This window comes from Formica exsecta, unplaced genomic scaffold, assembly GCF_003651465.1.
Source record: "Formica exsecta isolate Colony F162 unplaced genomic scaffold, ASM365146v1 scaffold192, whole genome shotgun sequence".
In the NCBI taxonomy this organism is placed as follows: domain Eukaryota; kingdom Metazoa; phylum Arthropoda; class Insecta; order Hymenoptera; family Formicidae; genus Formica; species Formica exsecta.
The window spans coordinates 941809-966401 of record NW_021849218.1 but is presented as its reverse complement, the minus strand read 5'-3'; the positions used below and the strand labels follow the sequence as shown (position 1 = coordinate 966401).

The 24593-nt window shown below is 30.5% G+C and overlaps 5 protein-coding genes and 1 long non-coding RNA gene across 13 annotated transcripts; 3 read left to right on the top strand and 3 right to left on the bottom strand.

Annotated features, from left to right (window-relative positions):
• Position 1: 1 nt before the first annotated feature.
• LOC115234003 (galactosylgalactosylxylosylprotein 3-beta-glucuronosyltransferase I) lies at positions 2 to 4132 on the bottom strand. 2 transcript variants are annotated; one of them, XM_029804685.1, is made up of 4 exons: positions 3804 to 4132; positions 2725 to 3251; positions 2150 to 2446; positions 2 to 2069 (listed from the first exon to the last, which is right to left on the bottom strand). In XM_029804685.1, exons 1-4 carry the CDS (start codon positions 3928 to 3930, stop codon positions 1971 to 1973), a joined length of 1050 nt encoding a protein of 349 aa, XP_029660545.1. In that variant the 5' UTR covers positions 3931 to 4132; the 3' UTR covers positions 2 to 1970. The 2 variants fall into 2 exon arrangements, with proteins under 2 accessions (XP_029660545.1, XP_029660546.1); XM_029804686.1 differs by having other exon boundaries at positions 1727 to 2069; positions 3667 to 3805.
• Positions 4133 to 4367: 235 nt separating this feature from the next.
• LOC115233958 (vacuolar protein sorting-associated protein 72 homolog) lies at positions 4368 to 8127 on the top strand. Of its 2 annotated transcripts, none has more exons than XM_029804622.1 (7): positions 4368 to 4953; positions 5034 to 5254; positions 5315 to 5497; positions 5724 to 5946; positions 6077 to 6292; positions 6414 to 6659; positions 7992 to 8127. In XM_029804622.1, exons 1-6 carry the CDS (start codon positions 4820 to 4822, stop codon positions 6643 to 6645), a joined length of 1209 nt encoding a protein of 402 aa, XP_029660482.1. In that variant the 5' UTR covers positions 4368 to 4819; the 3' UTR covers positions 6646 to 6659; positions 7992 to 8127. The 2 variants fall into 2 exon arrangements, with proteins under 2 accessions (XP_029660482.1, XP_029660483.1); XM_029804623.1 differs by lacking the exon at positions 7992 to 8127 and adding an exon at positions 6769 to 7296.
• Positions 7681 to 14868, bottom strand: LOC115233959 (ras-related protein Rab-11A-like). The gene is made up of 5 exons (XM_029804624.1): positions 14475 to 14868; positions 12285 to 12480; positions 11356 to 11630; positions 10607 to 10763; positions 7681 to 8700 (listed from the first exon to the last, which is right to left on the bottom strand). Exons 1-4 carry the CDS (start codon positions 14512 to 14514, stop codon positions 10627 to 10629), a joined length of 648 nt encoding a protein of 215 aa, XP_029660484.1. The 5' UTR covers positions 14515 to 14868; the 3' UTR covers positions 7681 to 8700; positions 10607 to 10626.
• Positions 14869 to 15347: 479 nt separating this feature from the next.
• On the top strand, positions 15348 to 17190 carry LOC115233974 (zinc finger C4H2 domain-containing protein). 4 transcript variants are annotated; one of them, XM_029804650.1, is made up of 5 exons: positions 15348 to 15737; positions 15820 to 15991; positions 16111 to 16292; positions 16429 to 16629; positions 16750 to 17190. In XM_029804650.1, the coding sequence occupies exons 1-5, from the start codon at positions 15679 to 15681 to the stop codon at positions 16877 to 16879; spliced, it is 744 nt and encodes a 247-aa protein (XP_029660510.1). In that variant the 5' UTR covers positions 15348 to 15678; the 3' UTR covers positions 16880 to 17190. The 4 variants fall into 4 exon arrangements, with proteins under 4 accessions (XP_029660510.1, XP_029660509.1, XP_029660508.1 ...); XM_029804649.1 differs by having other exon boundaries at positions 16429 to 16638; XM_029804648.1 differs by having other exon boundaries at positions 16414 to 16629.
• A 1519-nt stretch (positions 17191 to 18709) lies between these two features.
• On the bottom strand, positions 18710 to 24574 carry LOC115233973 (major facilitator superfamily domain-containing protein 8). Of its 3 annotated transcripts, none has more exons than XM_029804644.1 (10): positions 23818 to 24574; positions 22000 to 22155; positions 21497 to 21644; positions 21153 to 21396; positions 20973 to 21061; positions 20564 to 20783; positions 20280 to 20379; positions 19898 to 20032; positions 19661 to 19770; positions 18710 to 19531 (listed from the first exon to the last, which is right to left on the bottom strand). In XM_029804644.1, exons 2-10 carry the CDS (start codon positions 22029 to 22031, stop codon positions 19011 to 19013), a joined length of 1599 nt encoding a protein of 532 aa, XP_029660504.1. In that variant the 5' UTR covers positions 22032 to 22155; positions 23818 to 24574; the 3' UTR covers positions 18710 to 19010. The 3 variants fall into 3 exon arrangements, with proteins under 3 accessions (XP_029660504.1, XP_029660505.1, XP_029660506.1); XM_029804645.1 differs by having other exon boundaries at positions 21207 to 21396; XM_029804646.1 differs by lacking the exons at positions 22000 to 22155; positions 23818 to 24574 and having other exon boundaries at positions 21153 to 21415; positions 21497 to 21632.
• Positions 21383 to 21934, top strand: LOC115233976. Its single transcript, XR_003883864.1, has 2 exons — positions 21383 to 21521; positions 21608 to 21934. It is a non-coding gene; the product is annotated as an uncharacterized LOC115233976 (long non-coding RNA).
• Positions 24575 to 24593: the final 19 nt, after the last annotated feature.

Below are 24593 nucleotides of genomic sequence, written 5' to 3'. Positions count from 1 at the left end.
ATTTTTTTTTTTTTACTTTTATAAGGGAAAATGTATTTATTATATAAAATTGACATGATGTAGTAAAATGAGCAAGATGAAAATTGGGCGGTTCTTGCAACTCTGTATTTGTATTGCAGAAGTCAATATGATTATCATGTTGCAATTGTTCGAATTCGTGATATGTAACAGGCAGCCGAAACGTTCGCGAGCAGCATTAAATAATCGATGCGCGAATTATAATAGACTTCTGACGCGGAGATCTCGATGTATTACCTTGACATTAAAAAAAAAGTCTCTCTGAATATATATGTATAGTTTAATCAAAATGCAGATGGCATTTACCGTGACAAGTATTGAGATACGCACGAGGCTTGCCAGTCGGATTTTCGGTCAGTCATCCGAATGCGAGAATGAATATCGGAAAAGCTGCCATATATAATTAATTATATCCGAATAGCGAGTAAAGGAACAAAAAAATTATACCACTCTCTTATCGTAATGTCTAAGATGGCTTTTGCAGAAAGAAACGCAGTTAAAAATGTGATAAGTTTTTGTAAATGCTTGTAAACGTTTTCCCTTAACTATAAGAAGTATAAATCTTAAGAGAGAGTCTTGGTAGGTTTAGAGAATATGCGCAAGCACGGAAGGCGTGTTCTCTCGTAAAAAGTCGCTGATGTGGACGAATTTATCCGAGGAAGAATAACGCGCTCTATCAGATTGCTGTACAATCAAGTGCAATGGACTTTATTGAATTTCGACATTTTTCATTCTGGTACTCTGCGGATTCTAATGGAAAATTTTATCAACGCTGGTTAAGCTTTAAGGTGTAATTTACTTTCCGTTTTTCTAAAATTAAAAAGGATAAATTAGATACCATTGACATTAAATTCAACTATTGTTGATTATATCAATCATCTAAAATTATATTACATTTCCGTACAGAATCCCAATATAAAACAAATAGTACATTTCTATCAGACACCAGAATTGCATCTTGTTAATATTGTATGTCCAAAATTGACATGTCGCCTCGTATACGCGAACACGCTTTCCGTGCAAGTAGCTTTTTTTACATAAGACAGAATTTGCCAAATACCATAGTACTTATTAGCACGTAAGAGTCAATGAATACATATATAAAAAATATATATATATTATACATGAGAATGATATATGTATATGGAAAAAGAAATGAGAGCCGCAGGACATTCGCGCGGCACTTTGCATCGGCGAGACGCGTCACCGTTTCTAGCACACCTAGCTATTTTGTATCCGTTGCCAAAAGTCATAATCCTTAACAAATAGCTTCCCACAAAAAGTATTACTGCGCATCTTCCAATTTGGAGATTATTACGAATATTACATTAAAGTTTCGTAGATGTAAGGCGTATTTTTTATGTATGCTTTTTCTGTACACGCGACGAGAAATCACGTGCTCTCGAATAAAAACTGAAAAAAATGTTTTCAAGGTCAAAAAAAGATGGATGGTTAGATAAAAACCCGCGCCTCTCTCGTTATCCTCAGAAATTTTATTATACAATAATCGGTTTTTTTATAAAACGACGTGGACGTATTATAACGAGATAGCAATCGTGTTTTCAATGAATGACAAAAAATCGTTGACCCATCCCGACGAAACGACAATATCGCAGCGGCGTGCAAATTGGTAGTCAAGGAAGCACACCGCGATATCACATGATTCTTCAAAATTTGGTTAAGTCGTCAGAACTATTCGGTAATATTTCTTTATTCTTCCCTATTCCTCCCTACTGTGTATTCGCACAGCTACAAGCGGCTATACAGTATGGCACTGTATTATTCTACGTGTGAATATATATGTAAGGCTCATAATAAAAAAGGTGTTTACGAAAGTTTATCCTATCTTTCCTAAGCTTAAGATCGATGTCATCGAATTTATTGTAATATATAATAATTTATTGTAAAAATCGAGACAGCGCTGTAACGGCTTCGTAAAATTAGCAATCTTTTCATACCTCGATGCCGACGTTGGAACGTTTGCCTTTTTTGATTAACATCTGCTCGACGTTTAACTGAGGCGGTTCCGTTCGCGTGTGCCACACGTACACCTAAAATATACAAAATGCAAAGTTTCACACGAATATCTTGGAAAAATCGTTAAAAAGATACCAGATAGATCGATCGATACTTTTGTGCAACAGTCTGCCAATGGTTCCAACTGATCCCTCGTGATTATTTGCCTGAGTATCTCACTCTCTTGATAACCACCTTGCACGTCGTACGAGAACCACGCGTCCTTGTGCTTGAGTAACAGCTCGAGATTAATGGCAAAACCCGCCATGTCGACTGGAAATGGCCGGTCCGGTTTCCACGCCGCATTAAAACCGAGTACCTGTTTAGTAACGTTATCACAAATAGGTTTCTCTACCATTAAACCGCCAACTAAACCGACCGGCCACACACCGACTCTTTGTATTTTCTCCATCTGAAAGCAATAATTATAAAAAAATATGATATATCCAATAGTTGCTAGATCACAGTTTGAGATTTCTAGAATGCTTTAATCATTGATTTGACGTTTGCTCTCTAGACATTCGAGAAAATATAATAATTGAAATTCTTTATGCAACTTTTATTACATATATAAAAATTAAATTTCTGAGGACTGTAAAAAAAGAAATAATATAATTGTAGTAATACAAATAATTGCAGCCGCAAGACCCTATTCAAGAAAACTCAATTTCCGGAGCAAACTGCCTTTACCTCGCGGAAGAGTTTAATGGAATATGTATTGTCGTCATCGGCAAAGTAAACGACACCTCTGTCGGACGGCTTCAGATTCTCCCTGAGCCATCTTAGCGCCGTGTTTCGCTGCTCGACCCCACGCGGTTTTTTCCAGTTCGGGTCATTCCTGCCTAGCTTGTAGTTCGGCGGGGTCGTCGCCGACAGATGGGTGTAGATCAGGCCACTGGTTTCCAGAAACCGGGTAACCAGAGAGGTTTTCTGCGGCGCGTCTTCCACGAGGATCCAGTGAAAGTTGGGCACGTGGAGGAATGTTTGCGCCAGTCGAGTGAGCTCGGCTTTCTGCACGGGCCTGGCGAACGTGGGCGTGATCGCGTAGATGACAGGCCGATTATCGTCCCCTTGTCCGCGGACATTCTCGACGAAAAGGCCGTGTGCCTCCAGCCTCTTAAGCAAGCTGAATGTCAGACCCTGCATATCCCGCAGATCCGCTATCATCGGCTCCAATTCGGATCTTATCTCCTCCCATTTCTTGTGTTCTTGATAATCTGCATAGAAATTAATCAAGAAAAAAAAATCATTCAGAAGAATATTAAAATTCACACAATATCTACTGTTTTTACCATATATACTTTAATTATTTTTAAAATATCTCGTCTCTTACAAGTTATATAATGCTTTATAATAATTTATTCTTTATATTTAGTAGGACGTATACATTTTTTTGTAAATTTATGGATTTATAAACAAATATTAAAATAATAATATGTGTATCCATCATTCTCCAAAAATATCAATGTGCTAACAATTATAATCGTCCTATTATTATATATATATATAATTAATTTGGTAAATTAATTTGGTTTCCACAAAGCTTAGTTAATTTATACTATACACAAAAGTTTGCGTATTATTCCGACGAAACAAAGAGAACTATAAACAACCTACGACAATCGAACTCACAGTTTCGAATCGCGCGCCCTCGGTTCTGTCACACGCGCGACACATGCATCTCCACGCGTGCAGACAGCTGATCTTCTCGTGGCATACGTACGGTGATAGAAGCGAAAATAGCGCGGGCTAAGTAGACGAGCACTCACATACGATAGCTTGGAATACGATGACATTTAGCAGGAACAGTATCACGAATGCTCTGTTGCAGCGAAATCCGCCCCACATACTGGGTTTCCTACTGGATTCCTCAGTGAGAAACGTACTCTCGGTCATTGTTATCACGCCATGACACTGTCCTACTTGACCGACCGTGTCAGATCAATAGTCAAAGCCTCATTGCGATAACAAAGAGAAGAATGAAAGCGGCCACCGGGGCCACCGAGCCCGAGCCTCCTTTCGTAATGGCTTCTGTACACAGGGCAACACAGGACAGAAGCAACAATGCTTGCTGCGCGGCAAATTCTGAACTGATCTTGGAGACCCCGCGTGGTGACGGTACGAAGCTCCGGATTTAGGGATACCAATGTTGAGAGCTGAAAAAAAAATTCTCTGCGTATCTTACCATGACATAGGAAGAGAGAGCTGCGTTCAAAAAATCTATTCGTCGGGATTGACCAATCAGAACAAAGAAATCTTTCCTTCTTTTATCTTGATTGGTCAACTAAATTGTTATTCTATTCCGATAAGAGAGAGTAGATTGTCGAACACATCGATGATATAAAAAAGATGCAAAACGATAAAAATGTGTTTGTATTGTATGTATATGCGGCTCTTAGCTGAAGAAAAAATCATCAATGTCGAAATATAATCATTAGTGATACTTTCTCAACGGATGATATAATGTAATATTTGCTTTGCTTTGTATGCAAATATATAATTTACTAAGAAGATTAAAAATAGGATTTTAAAGATCCTGTAGCAATATTCTAACCTATAAACTGTGTATTCTTATATGCAAAATAACTTCTTCAAATTGGAAGCACTTTATAAAAAAAATATTTACATGCTTGACAAGTGTATAAGTGGAATACTTTATCAATGACAAGAACAATATAATATTGATTGTGTGTGTGTACATGTTATTCAAATTCTGACATTCTTTCAAGTCAAATACACAATACATATTAATTGCATCAAAAGCAAATAGGAAAATTTTATAACCATGGCTGCGGCAAGAGAAAAGCGTGCAAACGCTGGCAATAAAATGGCAAGATTGTTAAATGAGGAAGAGGAAGACGATTTCTACAAAACTACGTATGGTGGTTTTGATGAAGTGGAGCAAGATAATGATTACATGTATGTAATTACATTTATAACATCATATATGATGCAAAAAGATTTATAAGAAATTATATATATAAATATTTAAATTTTAGGGAAGAAGATGAGGCAGAAGATGAGGTAGATTCAGATTTTAGTATTGACGAGAATGATGAGCCAGTTTCTGATACTGAGCAAGAGGGGCCAAAAAAGAAACGTAGATTAGTAACAAAAGCTTATAAAGACCCTAAATCTGCTACATTGCATACTCAATCAACACCAAGAGAAAAGAAGATTAGACAACCAAAACAAGATAAAATTTTTATAGATAGCATAGGTAACATAAATATTTTAACATAAATGTTTCTTGCCAGAAAATTCAACATATTATTTACAGAAAGAAAATCAATACGCCGTTCTACTGCGGCAAAGTCAGCAGCTACACAAAAACGTTTGCGTGAAAGAAATCAAGATCAAAGACGAAAGATAAAAGTTATAAGACATAATACATGGAAACCAACACAGGAAGAATTATTAGAAGAAGCCTTACAAACAGAAGAAATTAACATGAAATCGTTAGGTATGTGCAATAAAATATAAGTATCAATTGATTTTCTTTAAGCATTTTCTCTGAGTAAAATTATAAATCAAATTAAATAGAAGATTACAAATAATTAACAATAGATTACAAAATATAGTTCTTTCTGAAAAGTTTCGTTGAAGGGAAGGAAAATATCATATCAAGAATGTGTTTTTGAGAAAAAGATTATAATGTTATTCTAAATCTTGTATTCTCTATGTTGTAGAAAAGTATCAAAAATTAGAAAGTGAAAAAAAGACTACTAGATCAGTGAGAAAGACGCATGTGGGAACAATGATTAAGTATCAGTCATTATCTATGCCAGTCATGATATTATCTGAGACATATGTAAATGAAGATGAAAAAATCAATGTCGAATGTGATGATGAGAAAAATGTAAATATAGTTTCTAATAACACAGCTTCTGACGGCTCCCTAAAAGAAGGAAGGTATATACATATATATTTTTTTATTATAATAGCAAAATATGAGAATGCATAAAAAAAGAGGTAAGACTTCAAATATTGGATATTGAACATTTTAGTCAAATAATTTATCTAATTAAATCTTATTTTTCAGTGGAACAGAATCGAAAGCAGATGGAAAAGATATTAAGGAGGAATCTGTAGATATAACTCCTGCTTCCATTAAAGAGAAAGATATTCATGCTGAAGAAACTGGAACGTTTTATGAACGTACATTTATTACTTTTGAAAACGAACAGTCGTACTTGGATGTGTTTAAAAAATCCACACAACAAAGACCTCCATTGAAAGCTCTTTGTGCAATTACGCGGTAAAAAAATGATACTATTTAACGTTATTTTCATATTTAAGATTATATCACATTATATATAATTCTTGCAATTTCTTGTACTTATTTTGAATAATTAAAAATTTTTTTGTTTGATGTATAGATTGCCTGCCAAATATTTAGATCCTATGACACAGTTACCATACAAAAATGTACAGACCTTTCGACTGCTTCGAGAAGCATATTATCAACAGTTAGAAGCTCGGAATGATCTTAACGATACTTCTCAAAGTCCAGAATTATTGCGATGGATTGAATGGCGACAGAAGAACCATGCTAATGCACAGAAAAATACTATTCGTCTGGAGCCAGCATCCTTACCTGCACCTCCATAGTCTTTCTTGCTTAAGTAAGTAATAGTTTAAAATAATAGCCTACTTTTTATTATATTCTTAATTTAATATATATTTAAATATTTTTACTATATATTTATAATAAAAGCTCATTAATATTTGTAGATATTCCATATTGATAAGTTTTGCTACATTTTTTGTTAATATATACTCTAATAAATCATTAAAGTATTTATTCCACATTAATACTTTTGTATACAATATTCTTATAATATCCATTAAAAAATGTATAAGTAGCAAAATGTAATAATGATTATTCTTGTTGAGAACTACAAATAGAAGTAGTTTTCATATATATTATAGCTTTATGATTTCAAGAATATTCTACACATCATAAGATAAAATATTACATTATCTGATAATAAGTTATATTTCACAAGTTTTACCGCAACTTGCTATTACAAATATCAGCTTTGTAAAATATAGATTATTAAATAATAGATATAGTATATACATATGATACTTTATTTTTTGTAAGGAGCAACAGTTCTATCATGTAAATATGTTGTTGTAAAATGTATTTTTACGATGTAAAAATAATAATTATAAGCATTTATGGATATACGCACATTACAAACATTACTCTTAAAAGCAAATTTGATATTTTATTAATAAAATAACGAAATACACAAAGCATATTATTAATAATAATCTATATATTATTGTACATATAATATCCCTTCTGTGTGTATTCAACTGAGAATGAAACAATGTTATAATATTTTAAATCATTTTTCAATCGTGTATAAATTTATTCTACTTAGTGTATAAAGGAGATTGAAATTTGCTTTCCCTAAGTATTCTGTACTTTGTATAGCCTAAGGATACAGAATGAATCAAAAGATATCTGTAGAAAACTATGGTCACTTCGACATTGCTTATACACATTACAGTTCTGAGTTACAGTCCATAATAAAGTAATAAGCCCGCTATATATCAAATAGTAATTATACTTGTGATTATCTTATCATCTTTNATATAATTCATGATAATAATATAAATTATACGTACTATAAATCAGGTTAAACGCACGCACGATGCTTTAATTATCTTTTATTAATCTTGCTTTTTCTTAATAATCTTCCTAAAGATTATCATTATATAAGTGGTAAATCTTTTTGAAAACCATTGATATCTTTTACATAATCCATCGAGACATCTTGATTTGTTAACACTTTTACTCACTCTCTTTATTTTGGATACAATAAAAACTCATGTGCGAGACAATAACATATTACAGTATAGCCACACAGAGAGAAAGCAGTATTTTAAGATTTTGAAAAATGCCTACTATATAGCTTTATTTGTAACCGCATTCTCTTATACAGTTTTATTCGATAAGAAGTCTGAAGTGGAAAGCTCCATGTAAAAATAAAATAATCCCGAAGCATATAGTGCCAAGAAGCTTATACAGACCAATATACCATTATTTGCGAAGATCCGAGAGTGAGCAACGAGAAAAGACAATCTGTTTTCACATCTTGCCTTTTTATCATCATGCCGTGTAAGACCGTTATTTATACATATAGTATTTGTTTCTTCTATGCAGTGCATGTGATAAAGTACTTATTCATGATATTTCATTGCATATATGACCATAAACTGTTCACATACTCACAATCATACTACGCATTAAGAACCGTTTATATGTATTACAAAGAAGCAGTAATACAACATTTATTTATTATAACATAATTTATATCGTGACAGATAGAGAGACAGACAAAGAGAGAGAAAGAGAGTAAAGATGATCTTTTTCGCGGACAAAGACTGGTACACTTGTATATTCGCGCTTATATAGCATTATACAGTTGTTTCACGTTTATCCTTACTTGATTATTTCCACGAATATGTAATGCATACTCTCATTTTAATTGGTTAGATGTCCTCTCTCTCGCAAGGATGATAGAGTAAAATCTTCTCTAGCATACAAGATTACATGCTTGCGCATATAGTCTTAGCTCTTGTTCTGTTATGCATCTGTTATATCTACCATCAGCTAGTACTTCCATTTTTCCCTTCTCCAAATGACTGCTTCTGTAAAATAAAATCAAATAATTCTTTATGAAATTGGTATAGCATTTAAACTTTAAATAGTAAATGTATTTAAGATTGTGGAACGTTTAGTAAATGGTAATTATTAATTGTTTCACATGGTTTTCACTTATTGTATATTTGTCTATAATAAAGATGGCACTATAATAGAATCAAGAAATGAATGTATCAGAAACATATAATTATCTGATACTGATAAATAGTACTCTGTTACTATATATATTGGCTCTAATGCTCATTAACATACCTTTTTCATGTTGTTTTCTTCGAATATATTTTAGATGTGTAGATGTGTTAATGTACTTTCTATTCAAGTACAAGTAATCAATCCAAAAAAATTTTGTATATGTATTATATCAATAAGATTGTAAAAACCCTCAAGAGATTACAGTTTAGAAAATAGTTTAGGAAAAATAATTAAGCTTACAATATATCCATTGTTTTACACGAGTATGGCATAGCTTTAAAAGAAATTTTGAGTAGAAAAACTCATGGATTAATAATAATTAAACATTTTTAATGTGTGTTTAATATTAATTTTCATTTAAAAAAATTTCTTCTCTCTCCTCTACTTCACAATTTCTAAATAAATTATAAAAGAGGAATAAAATTATTTTGTACCAATGAAGTACAATGATTTTTAAAATTAGTAAAAGAAAATATTAATAAGTATAAGAGAGAAAGAAAATATTATGTATATTTCTCTCTATACATTACTGAATATACGTGGTATTAATAATATCAATGTTGGAATATATATTATTATAAATATATAAAAAAATGAAATTAGTTTAACTAATGCATTATGTTTTGGTATTTTCTAGTTTATTTAGATATTTTGAAATTTATATATATATATATATGTATGTATATATGTATGTATGTATGAAAGCCATTTTTTTATTATTCAAAATTTATATTGATGGACTGTATTTTTTATTCTAGAGATGATTTGTAACGCATTCTTAGTGTAATACATATTTATTATTAGACATAAATATCATTTCTATTTTTACCGCTTTGCTAAAAAATCTTGTTACATAGCACATTTGATCTAATCATACAAGATATCCAAAAACCCATTGGATGTTTCCTTTTCAAAAGGGATACTTTAGTCAACTCAAAGTCGATCTTTCTGGATGAAAAAGTTGAAAAAATTATTTATCACAGTGTTTTAATGTTTAACATTATGTATATTTTTTATAACTAAGTCTTATATTGAAATTCTTTTAAAAGCTATTTAATATTAATTGTAGAATATGGTTTACTACTCATATGCTTTCTTGAAATTTAATTCATGGAAAGGTCTCTACTTTGAATTTTTAATTAGTCGAAAATTATTGCTTCGATATATTTTTGTTGCAAAAATATCGATTCCAAATTAGTTAAGGAATATATTAATTTAAAAAAAGGACTCATCCAATGTTTTTAAAACACCCTGTATAAATCACATAATATATTTTCTGCAATAAATAATAATTTTAAATATTTTAATTATCTTCTTACTAAAAAATTAAACATGTAAGACTTTATAGTATACATATATGGTAGAAATAGATAAAAGTTTCAGTATTTTAATTGTTATCGAAATATGGACTTAACAAGTATATAGAATACAAATTATTGGAATGAAAAGAACATGAGAGAGAGATAGAAGTATCTTTAGCAATATTTAATTTTGATATATGTTAAAATTAACTCAATTTACAATCAAGTTAACATTTACAATAAACTAACCACAGTGTTTTCTTATAGTAAATCTATTCTATCATACAAAATAATCATCCCAAAAACTGTTTGCATCATAAACGAAATCTCTTTTCGTTAAAAATTAGATATTATTCAACTGTACTTCTGTGATATTCATACTGTATTTGCGTGTACACACATTTTAAGCAACAAGGTGAGTCACTGGCAGCACTGCTTACGCATTCCCTCAGCATTCATCGTTGGTTTAACTTCAATTTGTTCTACGTTCTGTGGCCGGATTGTATCACCTTCAGGTGGGTCTCGTATCTGCTTTTGCGATACGATTCTGTATATTTCTACAAAAACAAAGAATTGTATTAAATAAGATTACAAAATGCGAACATAAGATTACAAATGTCAACATGTGAAGCTTATGTTATGAAAATATGATATAAAATTGTATGTAAAATGAATTATCTCAAGTTTTTAATATTCTCAAAAATTATTTCAATTTACCAAATATCTCATGTAGTAACAAAATTTAAGGAAATTCTATATTTTACGGCAAAAGAATATATGTAACACAACACAAACATGAAGTATTAACAGAACCAGGATGTTAGATTACTAGTTCTGGAGGGAGGGTATGGGGCTGGGGTAGGAAGGGATTATAGGAGTGGGATGCGAAAGCATATTTCAGGATCCTGGTACATGGCCTGAGGCAGTCACAGAAGGGGGAGTTTTTTAGCAGGTGCAAGTCCTGCATAACCTTGTGAGCCAGCTTCTTGGTATGCATAAGGCATTTTTCTCCTCCCACGCAAAAAAAAAATTACTAGTTCTAATATGATTTATATAATGTTCTCTATATTCAACAATCAATTCAATGTATATTAGCTCTATATGATATCCATATATGTATATCACAAACAAGATCCTAAAATCTATTACCTGTTAATATATTTTGAAATGCTGTCTCAACATTAGTAGAATCTAAAGCAGATGTTTCAATGAAAGACAAGCCATTCCTCTCAGCAAACGCCTTAGCCTCGTCAGTTGGAACAGCACGCAGATGCCTTAAATCTGACTTATTTCCCACTAACATGATCACAATATTCTGATCAGCATGGTCCCGTAATTCTCGTAACCATCTTTCTACATTTTCATATGTCAGGTGTTTCGCAATATCGTACACAAGTAGTGCACCGACTGCTCCGCGATAATATCTGATAATTTAAGAAAGATTATTAATATTCATGTCATGTATCAAATCTATAACGAATCGAGCTAATTTCACATGAAATAAAGTATTTTCTATATTTTCAGTTTTATTACTTTTTCATATTTTTCTAAATATAATCGGTATTTTAGAAAATTGAACAAGAGATTATCTAATTACAAAGTTTCTTAGTTATATATTGAATACAAACAATTTTATTAGATAAAGTTTCTCTTAATGATATGAACATATAACTAATTTCAATTTATAATTAAGAGTTTAATTTTTAATTAGATTGTTATTGCAAATTTTACTCAGAAAACTTTAATTGAAAAAAATATATTTAAAAATAAATATTTAAATATCATAATAATAACAAATAATAATCTACAAAATTTTATTGTTATTATTATTATTGTTATTATAAAAAATTAATTCTAATAATAATATTTTATTATTTAATTTTTAAATTTGTTTTTTTGTTTTTTACAGTCTATCAATATTTCTATAGCAATATGTTAAAAATTATGACTCCCACAATTTCATAATAATCATTATATTATAATATCATGATATTATTTAAAATATTTTTTTGTAACATATTATTGTTGCCTTTATACATTTTGAATATGACTGATAGAGAATGGAAATTTAAACTTACGCAGAAGTGATCGCACGATAGCGCTCTTGACCAGCTGTATCCCAAATTTGAGCTTTAATAGTTTTACCGTCTACTTGTATACTGCGTGTTGCAAACTCGACTCCGATAGTAGACTTTGATTCCAAATTGAATTCATTTCTCGTAAATCGAGATAGAAGATTACTTTTCCCTACTCCAGAATCTCCGATAAGAACAACTGAAAGTACAGAGAAATTTGATTAAACAATTCAAATTAAACCTGATATCAATATTTTATAATTAATCTTATTTAATGATTTAGAAACAGAAGAACATATTTTTTGTGATAATTATTTTAGCAGTAATTATTAAATAGTTTTTTTTTTTTACTTTAAAAATATCAGTTCACATATCAAAAAAAAAATTATTCCTTTAGTCTTATTAAAAAATACTATATAAAACTACTATATACAAGTGCTTTAAGTGCTAAAAGTCATTATGATAATTATCTAGATAATGATAATGATAATTCGTAATTATAAAATGTTCGTGTATTTGTGTGTGTGTGTGTTGTGTTACATATTATCATGAAAGAGAAGAGAAGAGAAGAGAAGAGAAGAGAAAAAATATGTAATCGGAATTAAATAAATTATATATTATACTTCTCTCTTATCTCTATAAAGCTGAAAAAGTTTCTGTCATGAATCAGTGAATCAGTGCCACATCATAATGGTATTATTATTGTGTTAGTGTACATGTGTGTGTATATATTCTTCCTGTAGATTACTATTGGTCATCTATGGGAAATAAAGCATGACAAGCAGAGACTTGGCAGATAATTGGTTCCTTTCATTCCACACATGCTCAAAATAAAATAACCCCTCCCCCCAAAACTTAAATATTTTATATAATATACACATAATAAATGTAGTGTGTGTGTGTGTGTGTGTGTGTGTATGTATGTATGTATGTGTGAACGCGCGCGCGCGCGCGCATGCGTGATCATGTGCCCAAAACTTAAATATTTTATATAATATACACATAATAAATGTAATGTGTGTGTGTGTGTGTGTGTGTGTATGTATGTATGTGTGACCGCGCGCGCGCGCGCATGCGTGATCATGTAAAGTCAACATTCTATTGTGTGATTTCTTAGTAAACATTTATAAATGTAACAATATAGATTATGTATTTGTATAAGGAATTATAATAATAATATTTTAATTCCTTCATTTCGAATAAAGAAATCTAGAATAAAGTTTTGTCATGTCATATCCATTTTTAAATTTCAGTTATATAAAAATCAACTAAACAATATTTAAAAAATGCCCATAAATAATAAGAAATATGACACTGAACTTATGTACATAGTATAACACAGTGTATTTTCTGATCACGACATATATAATGACAGATCTAAATGTACAGATCTAAATGATTACATTATATCTTTAACAAGTCAAAGATCGACGAACCTAATGAAAGTATCCTATGGAATATTAATGTGCTGAATAACTGAATAAAAATCTATACCTCAAAAAAAGAAAAAAACAAGAAAAAGAAACCCAACTTACGATAATTGCGATAAAATTAAAAGGAAAAAAATAAGTGCAACAACTGATAACAGCTGACAAGTGTTCATGGTAATTTTCGCTCTCTTTCGTGACTTCCGAAAATGCAGGGCTTTGCGGAATGACAAGGTCGAAAGAAATTTTGTATGTATCGTACGGCACACGCACTTACTCTCATCACACACGCACACACACACACACACATACGCACTCACACACGTACTAGCAAATATCGCGGACACGCATCATACATCGTGTATATTCGATACACACATGTATATCGCGCGCGCTCGCCCAATTATATACGTAATGCATAAATCGGGGATCCACGGGTGTTTTTCAGAAAAATCAAAATCGAGCTAGGGGGGAGAGGAATCGAGAGGAGAAATTGGCGGAACGCGACGAATCGTCGACGAGGAAGTCGCCTCGCTGACGCCGCGGTACGAGATATCGCGGGAGGAGTAGCCTCTCTCATCGCGCGACGATGGGTCATCGTCTCTGATGTCATCGTAACGACAGGCCATCGTTTATGTCCGTGCGAAGTGACGTACGACGTACGAGCATCACCGTGGCGGAAATGGGAACCGATCGGGGTCGGGGAGCATTCTCTCGAATGTATACATATAGAGACAGCGAGAGAAAGGAACGCGTTGATATTTACCTTTAAATAAATAATCGTATTCGTCGTCCCGAGTGCCCATCTCGATCAAGCAGCAAGCAACAAGCACCTTTTAATAAGCCGACAAGTCGGGTGTCTCTGGGGTTGTTGGAACCGTACTACTGCGCGATGTGTATGGCTTATATACAAAGAGACAGGAGGCCACACAGGAGCCGCCGATTGGCTCCCGTACGTTGTTCTCGTGACGGCTGTCGCGGCACGCGACCACGGACAAACGTCGCCGTCGCGCAAAACGATACGAGACAAAAATAGAGGGAATCCAAGGGCGGTGCGCGAACGCGAGCGATACAATTATTTTCGTTCTTTCAATTCAACTGTACAATATGGCCTCCTTTCTACGCCCCTCCAAAGCCGATACAAAGCATGCATGCGCAATCCGCGACCTGTCACACGCACGCGCCGCTCAACGCGACCTCTCTCGTTTGTCAATTGACACTATTTTCGCGTCAAAGTGTTTGATGGACCGATTAGGACGAAGAATCTAGCGCTTCGGAGCGTTCCGTTGGACACCGTGAACATTTCGAATCGTTTCATTAACCAATTAGGACGAAAGGAACAAAGATTTCTTCGTTCTGATTGGTCATCGAACGCTTTGAAACTTTCGTAGCGTTAAACGGAACATACCCCTTGATGAAAACTGAAACGCGCCTTGAGAAATATTTGCATATATAATATAAAACTTATCTAGTTCTTCGCATCTTTTATAATTGATAATTATATTATATTTTCTATTAATAAAATGAAATGATATTTTTTATCCCGCATATGTGTTGCCAAATTAGGATGCGGAGCGAAAAAAATTTTTAATTGAAGCGCCTGTCAAGATTACGAGTCCCAGCATCCCAGATGGCGCAGCACGTTCATCTCGTTGGAGAGATTTCGAAGTTCGCTATCTTACGCGGGTAGATGAAAAAAATAATTAATGAAACGCTGTGTCGCGGACGCTGTTTTTACGATACCCTGTCAAATCGATTACTGTCAAATCGTTTTGCAAAATCATCCGAAACACTGAAGCCGATTTACACAGTTATAATTTTCCATAAAATTCCTGTCATGTGCGCACGTTTCTTCGTACTAATTGCTCCGATACGGAATATGCAGTAGAGTCCAACGAGTTAAGAAAATTATACAATTAAAATATCACAGAACTTATAATATATAATTAATAGAAATCAGTCTCTACGAAATGTCAGCACCCGAGACAGCAGTAATTTTTGCAAAGCTGGAAGCTTTAAAAGACATTAGGTATGTCATATGTAATATCTTTTTACATGTATATTGCACATAAAATTTATTTGCTTGTTTAATTCTCTTTGCGTATTTCCAGATCAAAAACTGTTCAATTGGAAAAACTGAAACAGAGAATATTACAAGAGGTAGAACAAACTGAGCAAGAGGAGAAATGTTTATTAGAATATAAACAAGAAATGGATTTGCTAATGCAGGAGAAAATGGCACATGTAGAAGAGCTGCGTCAGATACATGCAGACATTAATGCAGTAAATTTATATTTCTTTTTTTTTACTAGGCATAATACCAGGATAGTATAAAATTATACAAAATATTAAAGTATATGGAGTTTCCTTTTTTTGTTGCTAACAGAGTTTATATTTTTTAGATGGAATCAGTAATTAAGCAAGCAGAAGAAGCACGTAACAGGGCAAGAGAAACAGCAAAATTGATTCATAATAATGACTATCAGCCATTGAAGCACGACATTGATCGTATGCGTAGAGAATTTCTAGGTTTGGAAAGATTACCAGAATTATATGAGACCGAGTCAGATCTTATCTCTCCAGAGTAAGTATATTAATTAGGCTCAAAGCTGTTAAGCTTGCCATTGTGAAAAGTGTATCTACTGCCAGCTATTAAATGGAAAGTGAAATTACAGACTGAGCTGAGTTAAACTTTTATTGTGTAGACGGTTTGTTCATAGCTACTTTGAACGGCCGATGCAAAAGGCAGAATGGAGAGTAGAAGTACGAGGTGACGATTTATTACCTTCGCTTGGACTACATCATCCTGGACATCCAGGAGGTTCGACACCTTTTCTAGCTCCACAACCCCTTCAGGGGCCAAGTAAACCAGAACCTAGGCCATTGCCACCAGCCCCAGGGCCCCCAGCTCCAACATTCAGGTACCACTGGTATATCTCGACCTCTTTATTACATTTTTTCTATGTAAGACAAGAAATATTATATATCTTTATTATTATCGTTTTTATCATTAAAAATGTTATCTCCACCATGTTTTACAGGCAACAACCACCACCTATGAAATCTTGCCTTTCGTGCCATCAACAAATTCACAGAAATGCACCAATTTGTCCACTTTGCAAAGCAAAATCGCGTTCACGTAATCCCAAGAAACCAAAGAAGAAAGATTAATTTATAATTAGAAATATTATTTATATGAATAATCCACATTGCTTTACAATTTGTCTTAAGATATACATATTAATCATTTTTTGTAATCCATAGAAACTATGCACTCTTATCATATCGGTAGCATTTATAAGTGATAACACATCACCTCCATGAGAATGTCTTTATATATGTCAATTTTTTAATGACAGACTTTTTTAGGTTTCAAGGTTTTATTATATTCGTGTTAAGAGTATATACAAAGAAATGTAAGAGAAGAAATGATAGCCAAATATATATAATTTCTACTACTACAATAAATAATAAAAATAAAAATTTTTATGTTGGTGCATTATATTATTAAGGATTTGTAAAAAGTTCGAAGAATTTTTATCCATTTTTCTTTTATTATAGAAATAAAACTGTATTTATAGCTAAACCATAAAACAGAATGCAAGTTTTATTATAATTTTATATTTTATTATTATTAATTTTGAATATGATACATAGAGTATATATGTATAATTATAAGTACAACATACATATTTTGATTTCCAGTTATTAAGTATATTCAAATAATTTTCCATTCATTAAAAATATTACAAATATTAAAAAATATATGTCTGTATAATTTTGGTATACATAAATTCGTTATATATAAATTTACAAATATAACTTTACTTAAATCTTTACTTAAATCATGTTTACAATTTTTTATTGCACTATGAATGTGATATTAATCGTATTTCTCTTTACAAATATTTCCATTGAATTTTTTCTATCACATTTTCCGCCCAATAATAACATCTTGTGATTTTCTAATATTGAATGTAAATTATTTTTATTACAATTCCATATGTTATTGTCGTTTAAGATATTCATTTAAAAAAATTAATACATTAACAATAATATCTGTCATCTGTATATATCTGTTTCTAAATTAATGTAAGACTAAATTTGGTAAAAATTCTATTCAGTTAGATCAGTGTCTTTGCTTTTCGAGTTATACGAAAAAACAAACCGCATTTTTTACATTCTTGCATTGATCTATGTTGCATTTATGTTATATAAAAAAGTATGCAAATATGGCAAATCTTACAATAATCTAATAAACATTCCAACATTCAAACTATATCTTAAGCGAAAATGATTATTATTATGTTATGTTATTAACAACAAAAACATTTTTAAAAAAAGCCATTTGATTATCAAATCTTGTGCAGGGACAAACACCTATTACAATACAAACAATCAAATAAAAATTTCATATCACATAATAACTGTTACAGCCCAACAAATTTGTACATATAATATTACCCGCAGTTCATATACAATACACACAACAGTGCTCTCCTATGTGCTATTCTTATATGAATTTGTACATTATTAAAGTCCTTTATAGATCATATTTTAAAATTCATAAAAAAAATAGAAAAGTAGAAGTGCTCTTAGAATTTACAATTATAGAATATACATATTGTTATAGAAATTTACTTTTTGTTTCTAATTATTAAAATAATGACTTGTTACTAGAATTAAGATCCTTGTATATAAAAATCGCAATTTGTGCCAAAATTTATCTCTATTATACTCTTACTATTCTCTCAATAGAAGGTTAATAATGTTAATATTAGTATAAGTGTGAATTTTTTTGTTTTAAAGTTATAACTTTTTATTCACGGAAGAGTAGTTTATGTATGCCATTATTGGCATTGTTTATGGCAAGCCTCTATTGTCTTCATACTCCAAGTCTGAAAATAGCATCTAATATCATATTGAAATTAATACGATATTACTCAAGGATTTATTATAAAAAAAAAAAATTGGTAAAATATAAATAATTCAACTATTAAGTTTTGAGTATTATAGATTTTCTCTTATCTTCAATTATTGTTCATCTCTAAGAATTCAGAATAGAGGCACTTATTCTTAACTATATGTAGAAAAATATGTAACATTGTATATAAAATATTTATGCATTTAACGATTGCATAATAATAATCTATATATATTCATAAAAAATATAAATCAGTTTGTGTGTGCTTATCATTATCGAAATAGCATTTGTTAATGTTTATATACAATATGTTGTGGCAGTTGTATATATTGTATTGTTTGCAGAGATAATTTCTTTACCTCAACCTCATTATTATCATTATACTTTTTCGCAATCACAATCTGATGTTCCATTAAACTTCACAGTTTCACGCGATGTTTGAGTATTATCAGACCTTAAATGAACTAATGGAATTTCGACATCTTTCCCTTGCCTATTCGGCGCATTATCGTTTTTTTTCGCCTCCGGTGAAATCAAACGTTCACTTACAAATTGTAACCACAACATGGAAATAAGCAACATTGCGCCGGTAATACCAAAAGTATGATATGTGCCCAAGCGAGTATAAATGAGGCCTACAAACACTGGGCCTAAAACACGAGATGCACAACCCGCACCTGTCATTAAGCCCATCCATACTCCTTGCGGTCGCGGGCCGAGAATCTTGCTAAATATAATTTGTATCAAAGTAACCCCCAGGGGATAACCTATCGATGTAAAGCCATAACCGATAAAGAATTGAGTAATTGTCAGTTGCGGAGTATACAGGCACCATTCTTGAGTAATTGGACATCCTAAGATTTCTGTACCATTGGCGTCTACCGTGATATTATTGTACGCTACAAAATATTCCAACACAAACATTTTTATTACAAAATTATATACATTATTGTGTAATATAATTGTGTAATAATATGAACAAAATGAAAATAAATCATACATAAATATAATTTGAAGTATACACTTACGTCCAAAATCTGCAATTTGGGGAGGATTGGGGCCCCATGGAATACACAGTACTCGCCCAATCAACATAAAAAAGAATCCACCCCACATCATTACTTTACGTTCTTCAAATCTATAAAAAAATGCAATATTACTTAATGATACATATACAATATAAATAATATCGTTTATTTATATAACTATAAATGCTATAAATTATTACTATACAAGTATTTGCAATTTTAAGTTTTATTTTATACCTTTTACAGAGTGGTCCAATCATAGTAAATGTAATACAAGCTATTATAGCTCCAACACTCATCAATATTCCCATATAATATAGTGCTTCCTTTTTAGACCAAGCAAACTGATCCATAGTGAGAGAAGTACCGAGTCTATACATATAAATAGCATATATGTTAATTAAAATTGTCTACTTGACAAAGATTTCAATTTATTATTTAAATTTTAATATTTTATAGTAAATGTGTTGAACTGTCTCTTAAAATCTCGACTGTCTCTATAAATAAAGTTTTAGTTTTCCAGAGAAAAAAATAGATTTATGTATATATATATATATATCTTTATTTTCAATTTTCCTTTAATTGTCCTTAATAAATATCAAAAAATAAATATACTTACGTCTCAAGAAGAACAAAATTAAAGACCAAAACAAAGAATGCACAAATTAAAGTCCATGATGCTAAATAGTCAGGTTTTATAGCTTTCCACGTTTCTTTTTCTGCAAATACAATAAATTCTATTATATAAGTATACATACCCATCAATATCAAAGAGAATTAACAATAAAAAATCATGTAAAATAAAATATTTAGTTTTATCCAAAAATGGGGTAAAATATGTGAAATTATGATTAAACTTGAGAATTAATATTATAATAAAAATACAATATAAATTTATTATACCTGTAGCTGTGCCCTCATTGCGCATAGCTTCTTTTATAGCAATTTTATATTCCTTGAAGTACCATGGAAGGAATAAAATAAAATTGAAAATTCCCATTATTACATTAATCCAACCAGCCGCCGTATACATGTTTATAGGCAGCATCACGAGAGTTACACCATGGTCTCCAAGAGGTGTTACAGCAGCTTGCAATGCAGGACCCACCACAAAACCTAGCACCTACAAAATACTTTGTCATTCATATACAATCAATATAAATTATTCAATTGTCTTCTGTACAATAAGTAGGTAAGCTAATTATAACAAGATCATCTATTATCAGAGAAATAAATAACTATAATATAAAAAACTGTAATAGATTTTTAATCCGTGTATTGTATATAAAAATATAATGGGAAAAAAAATTACCTGTGCAAGAGATACCATAGAAACTGCACGTGTACGTTCTGAAAGTTTTGTGGCTGCAGATAGATAAGATCTTGCTACAGCAATATTAGCTGCAAAAAGTAATATATATTTGCGATTAATTAATAAATAAAATATACAAATGTGCTAATATAATTCAAAAACTTTGAATATTTTATTAACCAGAACTAACTCCAACGAAGAATCTGGCAATAACCATATAACTTTTTTTGTCACCTGGTATCAACTCAAGGATACTGTAAGATGCTGACGCAACAGTGAACATCGCTAAGGTTACTAAAAGTGGTAATCTTACTGATCCTCTTTTATTACCCCACCAGCCCACCAGAGGCGAAAACAGCATTTGTCCTAATGGATTAGCCGCCACTACATAACCCATAAATTCTTTTCCTGCCGTAGGATCCAACTAAGATATAAACATATATCTAAATATATATTGCATATAATTTCTTGTGATTTTTTTATCAATATATTATCTTGTACATATATGTACACTACATACAAACCTTGTCTAAATATGGCCAAACACCAGTAAGTATAATACTGAAGCCAAGTGACATTAGAAACATAGTAAAATAAATTATGTAAATACTTTTCCATCGTTCTTTTCTTTCAAGTTCAGTCTCTAAATCATCAAGAGGAGGTTCAGTGCGCCTAAAACAGTTTTCTTATACAGCTTACATATGCATATTTATAAGATCTTCAATTTCAAATAGATTTTTTTTTTATCTTTATAAAAATTAAATTTAAGATTCTTAATTATAAAGATATGTAATAACAAAGATAGGCATATTCATGCTAAATAATGTCTCCCCATTTTTTTTGTACAGAAAAAAACCGACTCTAAATTGACCAAAGAATATATTGTTAAGCACTAACGTAATAATAATATGCGAGACACTCTGTATATAACAACTCTAATAATAAAAGCCAAAAAAAAATTATATATATATGAAATATACATAAAATTTAATTATATAAATTCAATAAAAATTTAAATATACTTTACCTTCTGATAAAAAATTTCTTGCATCGATCCATTAAAACTGTTTCACACTGTTTTGTTTCCCATTTAAAGAATCGAAAACTTATAGAACAAATATCTTGGAAGTGTAGATCTCAATATTTTTACAAAGTATCAGCATACAACAACTAACTCATCAATCTTGTAAGTAAAAAGGTATATTTAAATCTACTTTCAGATTGAATTTTCCTTAGTTAATACAATGATAATTATGTATTTGCATATAATAAGAATTGTAAAACATTTTTACCAGGATTATATAACGCAAGAGATAACAAAATTTACAATTTACAATTTTTAAAGATATAGAAAAACTATATGTTCTAAAGATAAAAAGTAAAAACTTTATATTTCTTAAATTATTAATAGTTAAATTAAAAAGAAAACCAAAAACTGTTTTTTTTTAGTGTAAATCATATTTGAGAAATATAAATAATATGTAAGAAATATAAATAATTAGTAAATAAAAATAGATTATAATCTTGCAATTAATTTTAAACATTATTTTCTTTAGAAAGAAGTTTAAACTTCAAAATTAAACTTAATTAACAAAAATATATAATATTCAGAAAAAAATGAATTTTGTCTAATAATAATCTTTTCTAAGAATTTGAACAAATTAAAAAAATATTTTCAAAATTTGTCATATTTTATAAAGCAAATAATATTTTTCTGGAACATCTTATATTTTGTGTATATATATATATATATATATATATATATATATATATATATATATATATATATATATATATATATATATATATATATATATATATATATATATATATATATATATATATATATATATATATATATATATATATATATATATATATATATATATATATATATATATATATATATATATATATATATATATATATATATATATATATATATATATATATATATATATATATATATATATATATATATATATATAAAATCAATATTCATGAAAGATTATAAGATAAAGATACTGTAATACAATTACTGCACCACAATTTACAAATTTAATTTACACAGTAAAAAAAATTTTTTTAATTATGAAATTTTATTGCTAAAATGATTGAAAAAATAATATACAGTTTAAAAAGAAATAAGAGAAAGAGAGAGCATACATTTAAAGACATTAAAATGCTAAGGAGATGATTCAATGAGAAATAATGAAATATATATATATAATAATATAATAATCTATATATTCGGATTATCGCAACAAGTTTGATTAAAATTTATACATTCGCCCCCCCCTCCTCTCCTTCGCGCCACATAAATTTGTTTTAATATCGCTATCTTGTAGCCGTAATCCTTTCAGTAAACCGTCTTTCAAATTGCGCGACCTTTGCCTTTATCTTAAACTTTCAAATATGCTTCTAAAGTTTGAAACAGTTACCGTAGTATATGCGATAATAAATACGATTCGATTTGCATAATGAGGGACGAAAACTTCTGAGGAAGATTCAAGAGCACGCATTTTCGCGAGATATTGTTTAACGATGACAGATTACAGAAAAGGCAATTCATGAAATTGTTATGGATGAAAAAATTATGAAAAGCATCGGACGAAAAAAAGTGTCGCGACGAAAAGCTTGTAAATGCGAGATATATATATATATATATATATATATATATATACATCTCTCTTTCATTGGATTTTACCTTCTAATTTAATCCACATTTTTTATTCTCTATATTTATGCACAATATTATTTTACAGTTTGATTTAACATATTATCTCATTTATTAACACTTTCAGATGTAAACACTTAAATATTTTTATAAATCAGAAAAAATTACCTTTCAGAAATGTAATCTCACTGACATTAAGAATTCTAGCACAATATGTTATCGAAGAGATCTCTTGTCAAAACTGCAAGGCTAATTTCTTTTTTTTTCTTCCTTTTTTTCATGAGATGCGTTTATCCTCAGTCAAGCTCAGCCAATAGGTCATTGAACGACTTCGCTACTCAATCCAGTTCAATTTCAATATGAGAACTGATGAGCATTGATTTGCTAACATTGCTGACTCGGCAAAATAAGAATAAACATCTGCGACATTCAACAATTGATTCTGAGAGATCTAGAATCTATAGATCTCGTTCTATATAAATCGATCCGAGATGCAAGCATATCTTTTTCTGTATCTTGCACATTCCCATCTAGAAAATAATTATTTCGCGGTTTATCCATGAAAGAAATGCACTAAAGAGCATCAACACGAGAAAAACGCGTCACGATTATTTCTCCACATTTTAAATATAAATACGCTTTGACTATAATATATTGTCTCTCTTTATATTCATCAATTGTGGGGAAAACAATATGACAATGTAGATCATTCTTCTAATTAAATTTTCTACACCAGTTTTGTTTTTTTAATTTTTCTTTTCAAAGCAAAAGCACTTCCACTCGAAACATAAAAAGTATAGAAACATACAATCACGCAAATCTGTTGTATCTGATTGATCAATATCACTATCGGAATTTAGGAGAAAGAAATAACTAACGAAAATGACGCGGTAACTAATAATTTTTCCATCTTTCCGGAAAAGCGAGAATTCGATTGGCTATTG

Coding starts and splice junctions, on each gene's coding strand:
- LOC115234003 (XM_029804685.1), bottom strand. CDS start 3,930: ATGACCGAGAGTACGTTTCTCACTGAGGAATCCAGTAGGAAACCCAGT. Junction 3,252..3,803: donor CGTATTCCAAGCTATCGTAT/GTGAGTGCTCGT, acceptor ATTTCTATGCAG/ATTATCAAGAACACAAGAAA. Junction 2,447..2,724: donor CCATTAAACTCTTCCGCGAG/GTAAAGGCAGTT, acceptor TATTGCTTTCAG/ATGGAGAAAATACAAAGAGT.
- LOC115233958 (XM_029804622.1), top strand. CDS start 4,820: ATGGCTGCGGCAAGAGAAAAGCGTGCAAACGCTGGCAATAAAATGGCA. Junction 5,947..6,076: donor GGCTCCCTAAAAGAAGGAAG/GTATATACATAT, acceptor CTTATTTTTCAG/TGGAACAGAATCGAAAGCAG. Junction 6,293..6,413: donor GCTCTTTGTGCAATTACGCG/GTAAAAAAATGA, acceptor TTTGATGTATAG/ATTGCCTGCCAAATATTTAG.
- LOC115233973 (XM_029804644.1), bottom strand. CDS start 22,031: ATGGATCGATGCAAGAAATTTTTTATCAGAAG. Junction 21,645..21,999: donor AAGAAATTTTTTATCAGAAG/GTAAAGTATATT, acceptor AAACTGTTTTAG/GCGCACTGAACCTCCTCTTG. Junction 20,033..20,279: donor AATTTTGTTCTTCTTGAGAC/GTAAGTATATTT, acceptor TTATATGTATAG/ACTCGGTACTTCTCTCACTA.
- LOC115233974 (XM_029804647.1), top strand. CDS start 15,679: ATGTCAGCACCCGAGACAGCAGTAATTTTTGCAAAGCTGGAAGCTTTA. Junction 16,293..16,413: donor TCAGATCTTATCTCTCCAGA/GTAAGTATATTA, acceptor TTTATTGTGTAG/ACGGTTTGTTCATAGCTACT. Junction 16,639..16,749: donor CCAACATTCAGGTACCACTG/GTATATCTCGAC, acceptor CATGTTTTACAG/GCAACAACCACCACCTATGA.
- LOC115233959 (XM_029804624.1), bottom strand. CDS start 14,514: ATGGGCACTCGGGACGACGAATACGATTATTTATTTAAAG. Junction 12,481..14,474: donor ATACGATTATTTATTTAAAG/GTAAATATCAAC, acceptor CTGTACTTTCAG/TTGTTCTTATCGGAGATTCT. Junction 10,764..11,355: donor ATTTCAAAATATATTAACAG/GTAATAGATTTT, acceptor TTGTTTTTGTAG/AAATATACAGAATCGTATCG.